General features: G+C 36.4%; 2 protein-coding genes across 3 annotated transcripts in view; one reads left to right on the plus strand and one right to left on the minus strand.

Annotated features, from left to right (window-relative positions):
- Positions 1-18,783, plus strand: DYNC2LI1 (dynein cytoplasmic 2 light intermediate chain 1). Of its 2 annotated transcripts, none has more exons than XM_005483079.3 (13): positions 1-210; positions 1,026-1,149; positions 1,550-1,584; positions 1,967-2,036; positions 2,119-2,207; positions 4,282-4,468; positions 6,915-6,983; positions 8,288-8,365; positions 9,914-9,990; positions 10,345-10,415; positions 10,921-11,018; positions 12,184-12,276; positions 17,115-18,783. In XM_005483079.3, the coding sequence occupies exons 1-13, from the start codon at positions 197-199 to the stop codon at positions 17,178-17,180; spliced, it is 1,071 nt and encodes a 356-aa protein (XP_005483136.2). In that variant the 5' UTR covers positions 1-196; the 3' UTR covers positions 17,181-18,783. The 2 variants fall into 2 exon arrangements, with proteins under 2 accessions (XP_005483136.2, XP_026646865.1); XM_026791064.2 differs by lacking the exon at positions 1-210 and adding an exon at positions 516-655.
- ABCG5 (ATP binding cassette subfamily G member 5) overlaps positions 17,358-19,658 on the minus strand; it is an 18,521-nt gene continuing 16,220 nt past the window's right edge. Inside the window, exon 14 of the mRNA XM_074537175.1 lies at positions 17,358-19,501. Coding sequence (XP_074393276.1) covers positions 19,317-19,501 — 185 coding nt within the window. The 3' untranslated portion in view covers positions 17,358-19,316. The remainder of the gene's footprint in view (positions 19,502-19,658) is intronic.

Raw genomic sequence — 19,658 nt, forward strand, 5'->3', positions numbered from 1 at the left:
CGCACGGGGACGGTGCTTGGGAACCCCGAACACAGCGGCACCAGCGGCTCCCACGATGCGGGCACCGGGCGAGACCCGGGCGGAGCCGCCCCACGGCCCCTCCCTGTGAGGGCCGAGCCCCGCGGAACTACAGCTCCCGGCGTGCCCCGCGCCGTTCCCATGGCCACGGGCAGCCGGGCCCGCGGCCCGCGCAGCGATGCCCAAGGCCAGGTACCGGGAGCCGAGCCCGAGCTGGAGACCATGGATCGCTCCCGCTGCCCTGGGGGAAGGGGCTGGCCGCCGGGGAGGACGGCCTGGAAGCGGGAGGGAGGGCAGGAGTGCTAAAACGGGCCGTTCCGGCCTCTACCCCTAAAGCGAGCGGGGCCGAGGGCAGGCGGGGCACGCTTGGCCCTTGCCCGCTTGCTTCTGTGAGGGACCGCGCACAACCGGGGTCTGCAGGGGACCGCGGGCGGCCCTGAGCACGGGGGGCAGCAGCTCTCCGGCATACCGAGCGCAGGGCCGGAGCCTTCCCGAGCCCTCCGAGCCCTGCCCGGCCCCAGAGGCCGGCGGCTGCCGCAGGCTCCTCGGAAAGCCCGGCACGCCACACAGCCTCCTAATGGAGTCTCGGTACCACAGTGGGCTGCCCGGGGAGGAGCTGCAGTGACCGTCCCTGGAGGTGCTTTAAGGAAAGCCTGGACGTGGCACTTGTTCTGGTGGTGTTCGGTCACAGGCCAGACTATATGATCTCAGGGGTCTTTTCCAACCTAATTGATTTTGTGATTCTGTGATTAAATGTACTCCAGGCAAAGCCTCCCGCTGTACAGCGGGTACGTGCTAAGTACGTGCCACAGGTGGCTGCTGGGGTTATGGAGGAATGTCACCTCAGCTGGTTTGGTTAGAAGTATTTCGACAAGCAGAGAGCAGATGTGAAATTATAATAATCATCTACAGCACAATAACCTTAATTTAGATGTTTTCAGGAATTAGGGCCTAAGGTGTGTGTTTTCTCTAATTATTCTTTTCTTGCTTTGTTTTCTTCCGATTAGTGATACTTTATGGGATCTTGCTATAGCTGAAGTGGAGAAGAGAGAAAATCCTGATGATGATGATGATGTCAAGCCAGGGGAAGTTTGGGAAAAATCAATATTATTTATGGGAAACAAAAATGGGGTAATCTAAATACTGTACAATTCTACACTTTTCAAACATTATTTGTGTCAGGGAAAACATCTCATATGTTCAGATGTTAAAGTTCACTTAATTTTAAAGACATAATACCTCATGGTCTCATTCTGCAGAGGTCTAATTGATCAATAATGTCTATTTTAAGTACAGTGTTCCTATTACTATATTTGTCATGTCTATTAGTTTATACTTAAAATAATGGTAGAGTAACTAGACTCTGATTGAAAATTGGACTTGAGTTTCCACTGTAAGGCTGCAAGCAGTTACATGCATTTGCAGTTTTCTGCTACTTTATTATTGGAATGTTAAATGAATTTGACTTAGTGATACAACTTCATGCTTTAAAGACAGTACAGTAGAGTTCCTCTTTGTTTTTAATTTCCAGGGAAAGACCACTATCATACTGAGATGCCTTGAGAGGTATGTGTTAAATATTTTAGCGCAGTTTTCAGCTGTAGATTAAAAACCAGTCATATTGTGTGATAATTCATAATGCATGTATGCAGATGTGTTCTGTGACTGGTTGAGCACTTAGGAACGAACTTATTTCCCTCCATAATAACCTCTCAGGTGATCCTTTCAGTCCTTCTCCAGTCTTAGCTGAAATGACTCATTTCTTTGGGCTGGTGCTGCTGCTTCTCCTGTCTTCACTACCTGACACCTCCTGTCTAAAAGTGTGTCTTCTCTGTACTGCTGTCTCTAAGCCAAATTCTGCACTGACTGATAAATACAATTCAGTAACCATAGAATTAACTTCCTTTCTTTAGAAGATCTTGACAAAACTCAGTTACTTTTCCTTTAGGGAAGAGTCTCCAAAGCCAACATTAGCCTTGGAATATACTTTTGGCAGAAGAGCAAGGAGACATAATACAGTGAGTATAAAGTATAACTTACCATATCTTTATATATACATATATACACACCTGAAAATAACATAAAGAAACTCTTTTGCAGCCTAAAGATGTAGCTCATTTTTGGGAATTAGGTGGTGGAACCTCATTAGTGGAACTCATTCGAATACCAATCACTGTCCACAACATAAGGTAAGTGTAAATATTACAATTCCAGAGTTATTTGAGCTTTCCTTCAAACATTAGTAATCTCTAGACCTTTTTTTTTTTGTGAATACCTCTTTCAGAGTGTAATCACTGTGATACCACTGTGCTTTGCTTTGGTCTTCCTTTTCATGCTTCATGTCCTAAATAAGTTCTAAGTAAGCTCAGCAAAATATGGAGGAAATAAGTTGGTCTGAAGTAGATAGAACAAGAAATACAGGAAAAGATAAGACATAATATCTTTATGCTCAGTAAAGAACAAAACAACAGTTTGGGGACATATGAAAAATAAAATCTTGCTTCCTACTTCCATGTGCACACATAGATGTTCTTTCTGTGACTGATCTTTTAGGGTGAAAAACAAGGCCAAAAACTGTGACAAAAAAGTCTCTGGATTTTTGGGATATGACCTCTTCATGCAAAAGTCATTTCCCAACAGAGAGATGATGTTTCCAGGAGGAACCAGAGCTACTGAAATTATTTGAAAACAAAAGGAAACAAAATTTTTGATCAAATTAAGAGAATGTACTTTAAATAATTTCATTAAAATAATGGATAGCATAAGAAGAAATGCATGAAAAAATGCATGAGGAAATGACAAGGTGATGGGGGGTGCTTTTTATGGTTTTTTTATTAAGGAAGATGGGAGTTGAAAGGGGAGAAAAGGATCAAAAGATGAGCTTTGCATTATGATGTATTGCTTTATTTCATTGGTATTGAGCCTTAACTTCTGTGGGGAAGAAAAAGGAGGGATATAATTTTTATCAGGTATATTTGCTTCTGTTTTGACTACTGAGATAATGCCATTATTTGCTGAGATAAGACAGAATAAAAATAAAACACTTATGGCATGTTAAGCTCTTTGTCTCTAGAAGAGCTTGGGAGAGAAAAAATTAAGTATAACTTTCCAACCCCTGACTAAATTAAATTAATTGACTTCTACCTCCATCAGTCTTTGCTTCCTTTTTTACTGATAAGGGATTTTCTGATGTGGAGAATCTTAAGATTCTTTGCTGGGATAGAAATGTTCTGTAAGAACAATTCACTTCTGTTCACAAGGCAATATTTTAACATGCCAGAAAAAATTCCACTACTTCAAAAAATATAAGTGCATTCTGCTGATTTGCTCATCATCGTACTCAAGCAATTTGCTTATTTAAAAGTTCCATAAAGTATATCTAGTTTCATGAGACAAAGTATATCTATATCAAGAGATTTTTCACCAGATTTTTCTTTCCCACAGCATTTTAAAATGAAATTGAACATTTAGTTTGCTTTGTAGCTTTTGTAATACCACTCTGGTCTGGAATCCCCTTTTTCAAGTCAGGTTAGAATGAGATAGAATAATGGCAGCTATTCAGATTACTGCATTTGCAATGACCTTTACAGGTGCACTTAAATGCAGCTGGTGTTTTGGGAGGCAGGGTTTTAGAAAGAGAGGACTTCAGATGTAAAAGATTTCCCATCAACAATCCATCTTTAAAAGTCTGGTAGTAGCTAAGGATGTCATGAGTACTCTTTTATCTTTCAGATGACTTTTCTCAGGCATCCATTCAAGGTTCCAACAAGCTGTCACAGTTCATGACACAGAATATTGTCCTTAACCAGGTTTTCTTCATTTCATACTAGAAAAGAATAATGAAAGTGGGGAACTTTCCCAGGTCTGCAGGGAATACAGGTAATAGTTGGGAAAGATCCTAGCCATTGGCCAACACTGCTTGGTCTGGGGTTGGAGATTTAGGAGATGGCAGGGATACATAACAGCAGAAATCCTCAGTCATACAGGAGGGAGCTACAGGGCTGATTTGCATATTTTACTGTTTGAAGACAGTCCCCAAAACAATGCCTTATTGAAAGTTTTCAAAATAATAACTCTGAACAAGAGCCAAGGGAAAGGTTTCTTCAGAGTGCAGAATATCCCTAAAAGCCATCTTGCTTTGCTATCACATTTATTCCATCTCAGCAGGTGGATGTTCACATTTGCAGTGCAGGTGTGGTTTTGTATGAAAACGCTGACTGCCTCATGTGCTAAATATGTGACCAAATAATGCCTGTTTCACAGGTCATTTGCTGTAGTTCTGGTCTTGGATCTCTCCAAACCTAATGAACTCTGGACCACTATGGAGAGCCTTCTGCAGGTCACCAGGAACCATGTGAACAAAATTGTAACCAAACTAGAAAAGACAAACCCTGAAGTAGCTGCTGAAATTAAACAGAGAATGTGGAACAATCTGCAGAGGGATCACCCTGTAAGTTACTTCTAATATTTTCTCCAGATGTCACAGGCCTTTATACAGTTAAAGATAATGCTTTAGAAAATCATAAACAACTCTTTTAGATTTTTATGCATGACTGAAAATCCATTTGATGTAGATGAACCTGTTCACTGGAAAATTATAGCAATTTAATAAAAATTCAATAAGAGCAGAAACAAGGAAAGAAGGTTTCTTATATCTTTTTGTTAGATATCTAATGTGATTGTTATGGCATGTTACACCAATCAAAAGAAATAGTTTTAGAGTAGCAGTTTGCTTTTTTTCCCCCTCATCTTTTAAAAATGAAGATGAAAACTAGAATGTACAAAAGTCATCTAGCAAGAGACTAGCTGAAGGTACAAATTTAAGAAAAGAATATAGTTATAACAGCCATCAACATGACTATATACTTTGCATTTATTTAAATGTCTATCACAAACTCAATGCCTTTTGATAATCTGACAACTAATTAAATTATAAAGTTTCAGAACTGTTAACATCAGTCCTTTAAACATAATTGCTAACTAAATCTCTGGAAAAGCTAAACTAGATTATGCACAATAGAAAGGAAAAATCATTGTGCGTTAAACCTCTGCAAATGTTGTGTGTATATAATGCATAAATAAGTATTCAACAATTCAAAGACCTGGCATGTAAATCTAGCTACTGTAACTTCTATAAAATGCTTCAACACAGCAAGTGCTTGTAGAGCTCAGAAATTTAAAAGTGACTTAAAATGGATGAGAAAGCAACATATGCAGCACTCCGTAGATTTAGCGTATGGGGTTTGATATTGGGATTATTTTGGTTTTTACTTTTAGAGAAGGTAATTCACAAAAAGATAACACCTACATGCACAAATAAATGGCAATAAATTATGACCACAGTGTCTAGTTTCATATAGGGTTCTACATATCAGAAAATTGCAAGCTTATTGCAATAAAGAAAAATAATAATGCTATTATTTGTTAAGAAAACTTGTTATTCTTGCACTGTAGGAAACACAGTTGTACCTTCTGAACTAAAATTTGTTTATCTTCCATTATCAAAAACATCGATAATGCAAATAAAATATTACATTACCATTTGGTTCTCTTCTTATTTTAATCATTGTTCAAAGAAAAATTGTGTCAGTTTATTAGAAGAAAATACTATAATTTATAGTCAAATTGAATTATATCTTAAGGAGATCTTTATGTGCCTTTCAATGGCTAAACATATTTTATTATAAAGAGGAATCAATGAAATACTTATATTTTTAAGGATTAAGATATATTTCATTGGCCTGGCTAAAGAATTACTTGCTATGATGATAAAACATATCAATTGCAGACCCTGTTTAGAAAGGCTGAATGCATCTAAACTACTCCATAGTCAAACATAAATTCCACAGTCAAAACATTAATAGGGTTCAATATACTAGTTTTAAGGTTTTTGATGTTATCCCAAATTTTTCTTCTTAGTTATGAAATGAAAACTTTTTTTTTTCATTTTATATTCTATATACTCTTTTGAAGTTATGATAGTTTTGCTTAAAGCTTTTTACTTGACAATGTATGAGTGAAGCTATTTCTCCTCTCCAAGCAGAGGATTTTCAGTATGTGCAGCCTCTGTCAACATTCTGTCATTTAACCAGTCTGTGAAATACCTGGGTTAGGAGGGAGCAGTTGGAGCAGCCTCTGCCACAGCTCATCTTTCCTGCACTGCTGCAGCCTCAGCAGCTTGAATCAATATTTGCCTGAACACACAAGGGGATTGCCTCATTTCATATGGACTACAGCAACCCTTCCAGATCACTTGAGAATTCTTGGAATTCACTTATTAAAATTTTATCCCACATTAGCTATTCAGCACATAAGCTTTCACTTTTAGACCTGTTTTCCTCCATTGATACTGATTCACATTTCAAGATTGTTGGATGATGTTTCCTCTTTGTGCTGATATCAAACATTTGAAATTCACATTAAATATTGTTTGTGTGTTTGGAAAACATGATGTGGACAGGGCAAATGTGTGACACAAGCAAATAATTCAATTTATTTTTCTTGAGATTTTGTCTGCATTCTTTTAGATTTTATCCAAAGAATGTGAATGTGTCAAAAAGCCAGTTCTTCTAATCCATCCAGGCAGGTGTTCTATGAATACATGAGGTTTTTCCTCTCTTCCTTTCCCATCTAATAATGTAATATATAGTGTAAAAGCCCATTTATTCCACTGAGTGTTCTAACTGCTCAGAGGGATCACTTCCTGACCATTTAGGAAGAAAATGGGAAAATGGTAGAATATAATATGGATATTGCAATTAAGTTGACTCCTCTACCTTAAGGTTTGGAAAACGTTGTGTTCTGTGAATTTATTTTAACCTCTTTCAGTTGCTTTAACAGTTGCAATCTTTTACAGTTTGTTTCCAGAGCTTAACTGTCCTTTATCTTTTTAACAGGACAGTGCATTAGTTGACCCTTTTCCAATACCCTTGGTGATAATTGGAAGCAAATATGATATTTTTCATGTAAGTAATACTTAAGTACCTTTTTAATAATTAAATTATTCTCAGTAAATATTCTATATACTAAAATATTACTAATATAATAGTAATCTTTTGAACTAAAGTGTGGACAGCCAGTCTTCTACCACAAAAAAAAAAAAAAAATCTTTCCATCCAACAGCATTAAGGAAATCCTACTGTCATTCCTTCACAAAACACCCCCAGACTGATGATTTTTGAAATGTATGTAGAAAATGCTTCCCTTTTTGGTCTGCAGCAACTTGTGTCTCAACAAGAAAACACCACATGGATGATTTCCTTTTATAATGAGAGAAATCCAGCTCCACATGTCCCTTGTGACAGCAGCTGTAAGTTTATGGCAGTGGTAGAGGGGTGTATCTCAAGTCAGCTGATCAGATTTTTTTTTGGAGGCAGCTTCAGTCTGGAACTTCTTTTAAAGTACTTCCTAAGTTTCTAGAGACAAGTGAGAAATTGCATTTTTTATGGAGGACAGGAAAGAAATGTCATAGTACTGCTGGATTGTCTCCCAGGCCATAAAAATCCCTAACAAATGCATACTCACTGCACTTGATCATGAGAAACCAGGACTGTATATTTGATTTGTAGCAGCTGTGCTGGCAGCCTGTGCTTCTCTGGATGATACCTGGCTGACTCTCTGAGTTACTGAATTCTTTATTAATAAGGGACTTGCCTTCTCTTTATGCTGAGCCACGACCCCCTTAAATGGTTCTCATGTAATAAGGACAGAATGCCAGCCTGATTCCTGTGGGATTGGCTCCTGCAGGCATCACTGGGACCAGGTTTTCACCCATTTGATCCAGGGGATGCCATCTGTATGATCTTAGGTGAAACACATGGGTGAAAAGGTACTTGGATGCACCTTTCAAATCTTGCCGGTATTAGAATTTAGATAGCATATACCCAAAGATTTACTTAAATATTTTCACAAAAAGAAAAAAAAATCTTACTCTTCTAGTAGGCAGCATTTCTACTGGTAAAAATTTAAAACAATATCAAACAAATAAATTGAAAATTAAATGTGCATTCTCAATTTAAAAACTTTTCCTGGACTAACATATTGCCTGAATTAGGCTTCATCTGTAAAAAAGAAACAAAGAGAAATTGTGACATTTCTTTTTAGAGTAGGCTGTTACTGATTCTGTCTTAAGATATAATTATGCTGACAGCTGAAAGCCTTATATATTGTAGCTTAAGTGCACTGCAGTTTATATAAAAAAAAGAAAAGTTTTAACTGTAGTATTTTGGGTTTTTTTCTTACATCTGTGTTCCACTCTCAACTTTTTCAGGAGTTTGACTCTGAAATGAGGAAAATAATAAGCAAGACACTTCGATTTGTTTCACATTATTATGGAGCCTCATTAGTGGTAGGCATTTTCACTTTCTACTTAAGAATAGACAAGATGAACAATATTTTTGTTACAAAACAATAATTTTTAAAATAGTACTATAAAACTCCTAGAGGAAATGGGATTTCATTGGTTTTACAGTAGCTTTCTTCATGAGGCTATCTGTTGAACAAGTCACTGTACTGGCAGGGATGGATGGACATGCCTTGTGAGCAAACAAACTACACAATTCCCAGTATCAACAAACACTGAATGAAAACAGGTACCTGTAAGCCACCTTGGTTCCTGCATTGAGTTTACTGCATCCTGGGCAATTCTTTTTTTTTGTACCAGAAAGGAGAATGGGCAAAAGTGATTGCCTTGATTGAATTAGAGAACTGAGCCTTTTGGTAGAAGCATGAACTTACATCAAGTGACCAAGCTTCTGTAGGTTTAAAATCATTGGCTCATTTTCACAGTAGTTTATGTATAACAGGTTACTACACTTAGGGGAGTAATCTGTTATGCAGATTACTATACTATCCTTCTTGAAGAAGGACAGGAGCTTCCTTACAAAAGTGGGTAGAAAGATGCCAACGTGAGAACAATGAAGTATTTATTTTAGTTTGTCAGATCATTCTCTGAGTAAAGACAGAAACATGCATGCTGGGATTCACAGTCCAAAACCACTGCATTTTGGACTTGGACATCTTCCTACTGTGCATCAGAAGATGGGTCTAATTGTATCAACCATCATTTATGTAATAAATAATATTTAATAGTAGCTTAGAGATTATCAAAACAACTTATGTTTACTTTGAATACTTATAATCCCAGCATGTCCTTTTGCATCCACGTAAAGCTTTTTTCACTCTGACACATGAATTTGTCTTTTGTTAACTGAGAGTACAACTGTCTTGGTTGGAGTTTTTTTAGTATTTAAGCATTATTGTAATTAAAAAATAGAATACAAATCTCTTTGTCTGCTTAATCCTGATTGTCATTGAAGTGAGAGGGAGAAACCTAATTTCTCACAGCACAGATCTGACTTCTTTCTCAAAGACATGAATCTGTTTGGATACAAAAGCCCTTAGACAAGAAGAAGCCCTTAGACATGAAATTGTTTGAGAATATATTCTGAAAATTGCTTTCTGAAAAATCTGTACCATTCTGCCACTTTTAAGCTGTTTTTATGACAATTATGTAGTTATTAATTACATTTCTAACCGTTTATGGTATTCTGGATAATATTTAATGCAATTTAAAATCTTAACTCAGTCTTGGGGAAAAGAACTTTGTCTCGTAATGTGCATATTTCAAAAGTTTTGAATCAGTATTTTAAAAATTATTCTTTAATCTTTATTTATTCTACTTTTTAATCTTTCTTAATATCTAGTAACAAATACATTAATGTTTTTGAAAGGGAATGTGAGATTTTTACTCTAGTCTATTCAGTGAACATATACCAAATTTATTGGGGTCAGGTATTAATTAGAAAGGCTCTGTCCTCTTTGTAGATGGCAAAGTGCAGCATACCTCCCCATGATGGGAGTTCCTAATGTATATTTTGTTTTCTGATTCATTTAGTTTACCAGTAAATCTGAGGCTCTCCTGCTGAAAGCCCGTGCTCTTATCAATCACTTGGCATTTGGCTACGATAAAAGGTAACGTTATTGTTTAACTATTAAATGTCTTGCTCAGAACATAAAATTACTTAATAAAAACACTTTAATCATAATAACTTTTTTTTAAAGTATTATCTCTGAAAGAATTTTGCTCATGGACTTGGACTTCTGTGACTTATCTGCCTATCTCTGCTACGAACAGTGATAACTCCTTGGTTTTGATCTCAGACTGATAAATGAAAAATGAGGTTGCCACTGGAATTGAGCATTATTTTATTTACATGATTTATATGCAAACCCCAGTAAGACTCTAGTCTTGTCTAGAATAATCTTGGGGTTTTTTTTGTTGATTGCTAAATGGTCACTTGATACATTTTCTTTTTTTCTGTTTAGCAAGTCTGTATCAGTGGATCCCAGCAAACCTCTCTTTATACCAGCAGGCCTGGATTCCATGAGTCAAATAGGTTAGAACATTTCCTATTCGTTTTTTATTGCTTCATTCTTTTAAAAAAACATGAAAAACATTTTAAGCAAATAGATAAATTACAGCACATCAGTATCAGTTTTAAGAGATTACTGAAGGAAATAGCTTCTAGATTTTTAAATCATGATTCGGTATATTACTGAGAATTATTTGTGCAGGTTTGTTAGGTAGTTTAATAAAGTCTCTGGACTATGTAAAATATTAAAGTATACCAATAAGCTTAGATCTGAAAGAAAATAAAATATACAAAACATCTCAACCCATTTCATGGTAGGAGATCAGTGTTTTTTTCAAAGAATGTTTGAAAAATATACAAAACCTTTCAGCCCATTTCATGGTAGGAGATCAATGGTTTTTTTCAAACTTGTTGCAGCTTTTCAGTGTAGAAGGTAAAATACCAAATCAGATGGTTCATTATGCAAAATTATTCTGTGATTTATGTTGTTATGACAACACACTTGTCTTATGTGTGCTGTGATCCCCAGGACCACCACCTGCCTCTGACAGTGATCTTGGAAAGATGCGTGCCAACACGCCTTTGGAACTATGGAAAAAAGTATTTGAGAAAACATTTCCTCCCAAGGTAGGAATGGATATGCCAGGCTTACAGCTGCTTTTCTCACAGAACAGCAGCAATAACCCTGCTCCTTGCTGTCTTTCCAGTGCACTGACTGGGATTTTAGTCTCACTTAGCAGTTCTCTTTAATACATTTTTAAAAGATAAAGGCTTGTATGTAGTATTGCTCCTACATCTTCAGTCACCTTCCTACATTTAGAAATTATGAAAGATGCTGTTCTCAGTATAAAATGTTCCAACAAGATAAAGACTAAACTTCTTAGAAACTATAGAGAAGTGTTAGTTTTCATGTTATTTTTCCTCATAGCCTTTAAAAACACAATAAACGTCTCCTCCTGCATCCACCCCTCCAAGCACCCCCTGAACTCCCCCTGAAGCAGCTGGAGAAATGAGTACACTTCTCATCTGGCAAGCTCCATGGTTGTTCATCAGTGTATCAGTCTAAAGATTTAAACATTTGCCAAAGAGATTCACAGTCTTCTATTTTGGTTCCACAGGAGGCTTTACACTTTGAAGCTATTTTTATGCATTGTAACCCTCTTTTTCCATTGCCTCACCTAGGAAGTAGAATTCTGCTTTATTTTATTCCATCACTGGTATTTTTGCCTTGTTGCTACTTTCCATTTGATATGATGAAGGAGAAATGTGCAGGACAACATTTAAAAACCCCTCCTCGTGTGATAGTTTTTCTTGCTATTAGTGTGTTTGCTTCTTTGGAATTCAAGTTGTAGTTTACTCAAGGCTAGGAAATGAAAATGCAGATATTTGGCAAAGATAGCAATCAGTTTCTAGCTATTGAAGTAATGCTTCTGATAACCAGAACTGAATTCAAATAATGAGTATTAAGTAGTTTATCAAGGGCACCCTCAACTGTGCCCTAACATCATGGACCAGAAAGGATATTTTCATTTTGATGCCCAAGAATAATAGCCAACCACCACATAAGAATATTTTCTGCCCTTTAGAATCTAGCTGTGCTTTTATTTTTTCTTCATTTTACTGACAGGTATTTTTTAACTAATCTGTGTCCTGTAGCACATAATTGTTCCATAAATGCAAGCTTTTAATATATTGGTATTAAAAGCAAATACTTTTATTCCTATAGTGTGGCTTTTTCTTATTAAAAGAAGATAAATTGTATCATTTGGGGTTTTGTCTTTTCTCCTTTTAGAGTTTCTCTGATTTACAAGATACCAAGGACCCTGCACAGGATAGTCAATATGCTGAATATGAAGTTGATGTCATGAGAGCTCAGAAAAACCAGGTGTGTGGTAATTCTCTAAATGCTGTTCACAGTCAGGTGTTCCAGAACCACCAGCACTGCTGAACTAATAGTATATACTCATACCTCCCCTTTTTGGCCTTAAATAATTTCAGCTTTAGATTTCAGCTTAGGAGTCGGCTGTAAGGTTTTTTTCCTCATTGTTAGATACTAAGCCAGTAGACCATTGTTAGATCTCAAAGTTTTGGCTCTGAGTTTTTTTAGAAATTATAATTCAAATTTTCCCTCAAACTGTACTTTAAAATTAACTCACTAAAATAAACTTTGAAGCCTTCTTCTTGATATAATTTCCTCATTTCTTCACTCTGTACTCTCATTTGAGTGCTGACTAACAAAGTATAGGAAGCAATATCAAGGTCTGTGGTGGGGACTCTTCTGTCTTTCTCCTTCAAAACTTATTTAAACCGGAAAGGTACTGAGATGATAACATTTCTAACTTGAATTTGCAGGCTATGGACATTTTATCTTAAATGGAGTGAATGGAATTGTTCCACAGAGTGATGACAAGTGGCTTAACCCCTGAATTCCAGGAAAGACCTTTAATGGGGAATAGGTCTTCTATTTTTTCTTAAAAATTCTGAAGTGTTTCTGCCTTTCTCTAGATTAGTGAGGAATTAATTTTATAGAAAAATTCTGTGGCAGCCTAGGTGAAGGTGAAATGATTGCCTCCCAGCTAGCAGTATATAACATCAGCTGAGTAGCAGCACTGTATAGAACAGTTTGCATCAGGATGGGTGTGTTCATAGGTATGGGTCTGTTAAAATCAAACCAAGATTTATCCAAAGAATAAAGCAATTTCAAAAATCCCCTGCAGCCTTTGAACCTGCACATTACCTGCAATATCCTGTTAATGTAGGTATCAGTTCTGAATTTCTGTCACATCAAGAGCAGTCCTAGAAATCATTAACATTTGTAAAGCACACTGCTTTTGGAATTTATAATACAAACGTACTCAGTATAGCTACACATCTCAAAATAACTATATAGTGTACTAGGTTTGTTATTTTTACATAATAATGTGTTGCAAAAGAAGATACTGGTATGTATTGATTAAATCATACAGGAAATTATTAATTTTCTGTTTTTAAATAAAAGAGACAGGCTTTTAGAATCTTAATCTGTTCAAGGGCATTGCAAACCATTATAGCTTCTTTTTGTTGGACTACTACAAGTAATTTGAGCATTAAAGAGAAAATTACTTCTGTTATCTGCAGTTATTTCCTAAGTTTTTATCAGGAAGTTTAATTTTTACAAGATTATTTGCACATTATTAAAATGTTTTATACTAAGAATTTGAATTGCACCAAGCTAGAAATACATATCTAAAAGAAAAGAACTTTCTAGTTGCAATGTTTCTTGAAGTGTCCTTCAGTTTTCCAGTTCATTGGAAAGCAGCACAAAAATCCTATTTTTTAAGCAACTTTTTAAATTCCTCATGTGCCTGACATTCTTTATAGTGTCTCATGGTACCCACTGCATAGGAGGACCAGTATTTTAAGATGGTCAATATGCAAGGTGTTGCTAATGAAGTCATGGGACCTAATGCAAAATAAGAAGTATCATGTGATGCCAGTGAATGGTTTCATGTTATCATTTTTCTGGGTTACTTTCAGTTAATTAATGTTACTTTGGACGACAGATGATTGCCTATTTGCTTATTTATCTCAAAGATAAGCTTCAAAATAAAAAAAAGCACAAAACCAGCAAGGGAAGCAAAACACAGCCCCTGTCACTGCATCTGATAGAAGAACCAGCAATAGGTGACTGACTCAGTGCTCATCAGGACTGCTCGATAATGCCATAAGAGATTTAGAGATAACTGTGGCAATAATACAAAGTTTAAATAAATCATTTCCAACTTTGTAATTTTGATTGAAGGATTTGCCTGCATTCTAGCAGAGTAAAAGATTGAATTCGAATTCTTGAGTATAAAATAAGAAAACAGTTTTAAAAAAAACAATCAAGCAAGTCCCTGGCTGACTCCAAGGTACTGTTAGCCAGCATTTATCTGAGATGCTGTTTGGCTGTAGAAGTTTAGAGCATTCTGACATAACTGTTTTCTTTCAGACCAGCTTATTTTGGCTCCTTAATATTTTCAGAGTTAACTACGACATTTCTTTCTTTCTTAACATTTCTTTCTTAACATTGTGGCTCTGGAAAGCCCTCTGAGGCTGTCTTTTCCTCATTGTGCCTTCCTTCAAGATGGAGCACATCTCTCTTTCTCAACTATATCTCTTCACAATTCTTTTCCTAGTTCTTGCCCCACAGACATACATAGCACAGGTTTATATTAAATAGTGCTGTTGGAATTGTTTGCTGCTTTTCATTCCCTGTAGTTAAGCTCTGAGAGAGAACTCAACCCCAGGGACCTTTCTGAAAGTTATATCTCTAATGTAATTCTTAACTAGCAGATTTTCTCCAGGAATTACTGGAATTTTGTGGGTTTTGCAGGGCTTTCAAGATCCCAAAAAAAAAAAAAAATCTGCATAGTTATTAGGCCTTCAATGTCTAGGTTTTGGTCAATTCTTCATACATAAACCACATGGCAAACTTGTCATCCTCCATCCATTCCCCATTAGCTTTTTGGCTTTTGATGCTTTCAGGTCACCTTAATTTGGTTTAACACATAACCTGAATAAGAGTGAGATCTTTTAAAATAATGTTTCTGATTAGAGCTACATGTCTACTCCTGCATCAGTGAGCACCTATGGGGAGCATGAAAGTCTTGTTCCTTAGTTCCTTCTAAGTGTTTGTAGCAGTGAGAGCCTGGCACATGGGAATGTCTGTTCTCTTTCCTTTAGAAATGCTTTCTGCCACAGATGTAAGTGGCAGACTTACTCTAAGGTGTCTTTTTGAAGGTTTTTCTATGTTTCCTGATATGCCTTCACTGCTAATGCTCAAAATAGGTGCTTGGACTTTTTGATCTGGACATTTGACTGCAGCTGCATTCATTGATGCAACAGATAAAAAAGCTCAGCCTTGAGCTCAATGACCTGGAGAGCCTCCTGCTCATGTGCTTCAGAAATGATGGCAGTGCCAAAGTTCACAGTGACTGGGCCTTGTTACACAGAGCTATTACTTCAGGGATTGCTGCCAGCTCTAGCTGAAGCCTCATGCCATGAGGTGACGTGAAAAAAGGACATGCCTGGTGCCATTTGGTGTCAGCTAGCAAGTCATGGAAGCAGATCTTAATGAACAGAGATTAACTGTTAAGTCTTAACTAACTGTTACGACTTTAAAAAGTCATAAACACAAAAAGATTCTGCATCTCACAAGGCAGAATAGTTGCATTTCCCCTAAAATTGCAGCAACCTAATCAACTCCCAACCAACAGCTGCAGATCTGCAGCTGACATGAGGACTGTGCTGGCCAATAGACTGAGAGCCAGATTCTTTCAGCATACTTTGCTGCCATTATCATATTGCTGAACTTCAGGAGACCATTTCAGTCTCATTCCACAAAACAGAAGATTTCATACTGTGCCATGAGGCCTTGGTCCCACAAATATAATACCTTCATCTGCATAACAGAGCAGTATCACCTTTCATTTCCTCCACAGGAGGACACATGCTAGTCTTCGTAAAAGAAGTTATTTAGAATATTTACTTAGCTGCCAAGAACAAGCTTTCTTGTTTTCACATGAAAGCATGTCCAAATGGGTAAAAAAGACTTCATTTTTAAACCAAATTAAAGAGCATCATTAGAGCACTGTTATTAAATTTTCTACCAAAGTTTTTGTCCTTAAGACTTTTAATGAATGTTTCAGTACTTGGTTGCTTTCACCATGTTCCAGATTGAGGGCACTTCCAGTAAGAAACTGCATGAAAAGGAAAGTTGAAGCCATATCAGTCACTCAGAACAGAGGAAATGCAACAATTAAGGCTTTTCCTACAATCTTAATTTTTCCTTCTTGTTTGTAGACATTGTAGTATTGTCTTTAATTACATGATCATGTACTATTTTGCTGATGTCTCAATTCAATTGTTCAGTATTTCTTTTCACCATCCTTATTCTTTATGTACCTTATTTTTCAACCTGCCATTCAGACACTTCAATGAACATAAAAGTATTAATTTTTTTTTTCTCTGAGAGTGTGTGGTAATGTTATCTTATCTGAGTTCCTCACAAACATCAGTTAAGTCTTTCTTCCCAATCCCTTTATGAGATTAGGTGTGATCTTCCCCATTTGACAGATGAAGAATTTACAGAAACACAGAAGTACAGAAGCATTAAGGTTTAAAAAAAAATGTAAGCCCACTTTATACCAATGTTGAGATATCTGTGATAAGTTGCTAGCACTAATAACGTTTAAAGCATTCAGATCACATTGAAAGCACATTTAAATTGCAATTATTTTTCTTTGTAAATCTGATCTCTGCCCCCTACGCTTGCACCCACAGAACAATCGAAGCATAATGCTAGCATGAAGATTTTTTGCTGAAAAAAATCTTTAGAAATGACTCCAGACAGTACACACCCGCACATAAAATTCAGCAGAGGAAACTGTTGTTTGTAATGGTGCTAGAAATTCCTATTATAAGCTTCAGTGCTCCCAGTTGACTGACATGAGGTCATTTGTGTACCTTGCTAGTACTCTGCTGATCTAAAGTACAGCAAAATGTAGCTCCCTACATGACAGCAATTGTGGCAAAATTCATAGCACTTTTAGGATAATTTTGTTAAATACAGAAATATACTACACCTTCTCTGCAGTGAAAAGTGTTTGTACATACATACATTTGCCAAATAAATACATGAAGTTTCTGGAGACTTTTAGTAATGAGAAAATTAGCTTAACATGTATATATGTTTCTTTCTAGGAACTTGAACAATACAAAAGAAATGCCTCTAAATCCTGGAAAGAAATGGATTTTGACTCTGATTGATGAACTGCTCTGTCTTCGGTTTAACACCATTTACAAAACTATTTTTATAATTTTTACATTACATTAGCAATTTCATCTGATGCAGTTGAAACTATATAATATCAAACTATGAAGTTGGTACTTATTGAGCATTCCTGTTATTTTTACAAAAGGAGCTGTTTATTCACTCAGTCCAAATTAATTTATCTTGGCACTGGCAAAGAGTTTTAAAAAGTGGGGACAAAGGAATTCTAGATTGCTCTCAGGTGGGTTTGTATATGAAGACTGACATTAGTCAGTTCAACCTAATTTATAACACATTATTTGATTTACTTTTGAATACTTCTACCCTAAGCATATATTTAAATATAAACAAGTTTTCACACCCAGAATATGAAATTGTGTAGTGTGTTAGGCATCTTTTTGTAGTTCAAAACCAAAGCTTAAGAAATACTTTCATAATTGTTTGCTATATTTGAATTAATAAAAAACCCCTAAAACTGGCAGAATAAAGTGGAGTTAAAACCTTCTCTGACCTGAATTCAGAAGTGTGCATTCTCTCTATCACAGAATCATACAGTTTAATCCAGGACTTACTTCTTGCAATGTATAATGTCCCACAGTTTAGAAGATGGATGTTTCTGTCACATATTCAAATGCTAGGAAGTCAGTCTAATTAATTTGACAGATACTTGGTTAGTGCTGAGAGAATTATTGATTCACATTCAGCCTCCAGCAGGAATGGGATTTTGCCCATGCACACCTCACTAGTGTGAGATGCACTGAGTGTCCTGAGAATAGCCAAGCCAATCCAGATTAAAGCCAGAGGTGTCTCCTGAGAGCTCAGACTTGTCAGAGAGTGAATGTCTGAACAGTCCCTTGGCAAACTAGATCAACCCTATATGCTCATCAAAATGGGAGAGACAGACTAACCTGGTATCCTTCCAGCTATTTAAAGCTATTTGTTATTTTTAACATATTCGTTCACCAGATGTTTTTCTGAATACAACATTTATGTCTCAGAATATTTTACATAAAGATACTAGAAAAATACATTTAAGTGGAAACACTGTATTACCTTGAGGATTGGATTTAAAATTCCTTGTTATGAGCTGCCTCATCTCAAAACTATCATATAAAATGAGCTATATCATTACAGAATTTTAAGATACAAATATACTTACGTCCTTGGAGAAATCTATCTCTCTGCAAAAACTAATTTCTGCACAGAACATGAAAATAAGGTACAAAATTTAGGAATTCTGTGTCTGCTATGTTGTCAGTTTTGAAAGGCCCATGAGAAAAATTTCCAAAGATGAAAATAGCATTGCTTCTGACAAACAACTTTCATACTTTTTCCCTAGTGAAATTGCCATTTTATTAAACAAAACCAAAACATTATTAAACAAACATATTTTTTTCCTTGTAATTCATAAACTGCTTCCAAAACAAGATTAGAACTTGACAGTCAAAAGAAAGAATTGATATAAATAACCTGTCTTCACTGATTTACTATCATTTACAAGGCAAAACCAACTTGGTTATACTGCTTCAAGATCCTGTACTCCTCAGTTGCATAGTGTGTATAAGATTAAAGTGGAGTGAGTTCTTGATTCTGTCTTTACACATATTTGGTTTCTTTCCTCTCTACAAATTCCTCAAACGGTATCAAAACAAGACATAAGACTGAAAATACAATCCTAGGAATGAGATTTACTAGCAGTTGAACCCCTCTATTTACTAGTAAATAGGGTAGTTTACTAGTAGAGTACTAGTAAATTTACTAGTTTATTAGTAGTGGTTAAAAAATAAAATAGTGGGGAAAAAATTAGAGCACCATTGCTACGTTGTTAAAAATTAGCAGCAGTAGCTGACTAAATTAAATCAGAAAGCCCTTTACAACATGAAATACTGTTGATTATGGCTGATCTGGAAATCAACCAGAAGAGAGGGGTGGGGAATACCAATATCAGGAGTCATTCACACTCTTAAGAGAACATTGGTTTTCAAGGTGAAAAGAAACATGAGAAGATGAATGTGTTTTTATACGTGTAATCATTTAAATTCTATATAAAATCCAACAATATAAGCCTTCGACCATAATATATTAAAAAGTATACTTAGAGACTGTTGGAATTGCTACCTTTTCATTGTCAGTCAGTGATTCTCTCTTAATTTGAAGCACAGAATTGCAATAATGGCAAGTACTGGTATGAAAGCATAGAGTATGAGGAAATCAGCTGTGAACCGGGACAGTGCCCCGGGATAGTTCTCTTCAATGAACCCGACGCCTTGAGAGAGAACACATGCAGCGTTATTTGCAGTGGAACTGTTGCCTTCACCTGCCAAAAGAAACAATTTCTTCAGTAGGTAAATCAGTAAAATTAAAACTCAGACTCCAGTCTCTTACTCATGCCTTAAATACACCTCTTTCTGACATCACTTCCATGAAGAACCGTACCCTCAGCAGTATTTCTCATCACCATGGAATAAAACCAG

Source organism: Zonotrichia albicollis, chromosome 3 (genome assembly GCF_047830755.1).
Source record: "Zonotrichia albicollis isolate bZonAlb1 chromosome 3, bZonAlb1.hap1, whole genome shotgun sequence".
Classification (NCBI taxonomy): Eukaryota; Metazoa; Chordata; class Aves; order Passeriformes; family Passerellidae; genus Zonotrichia; species Zonotrichia albicollis.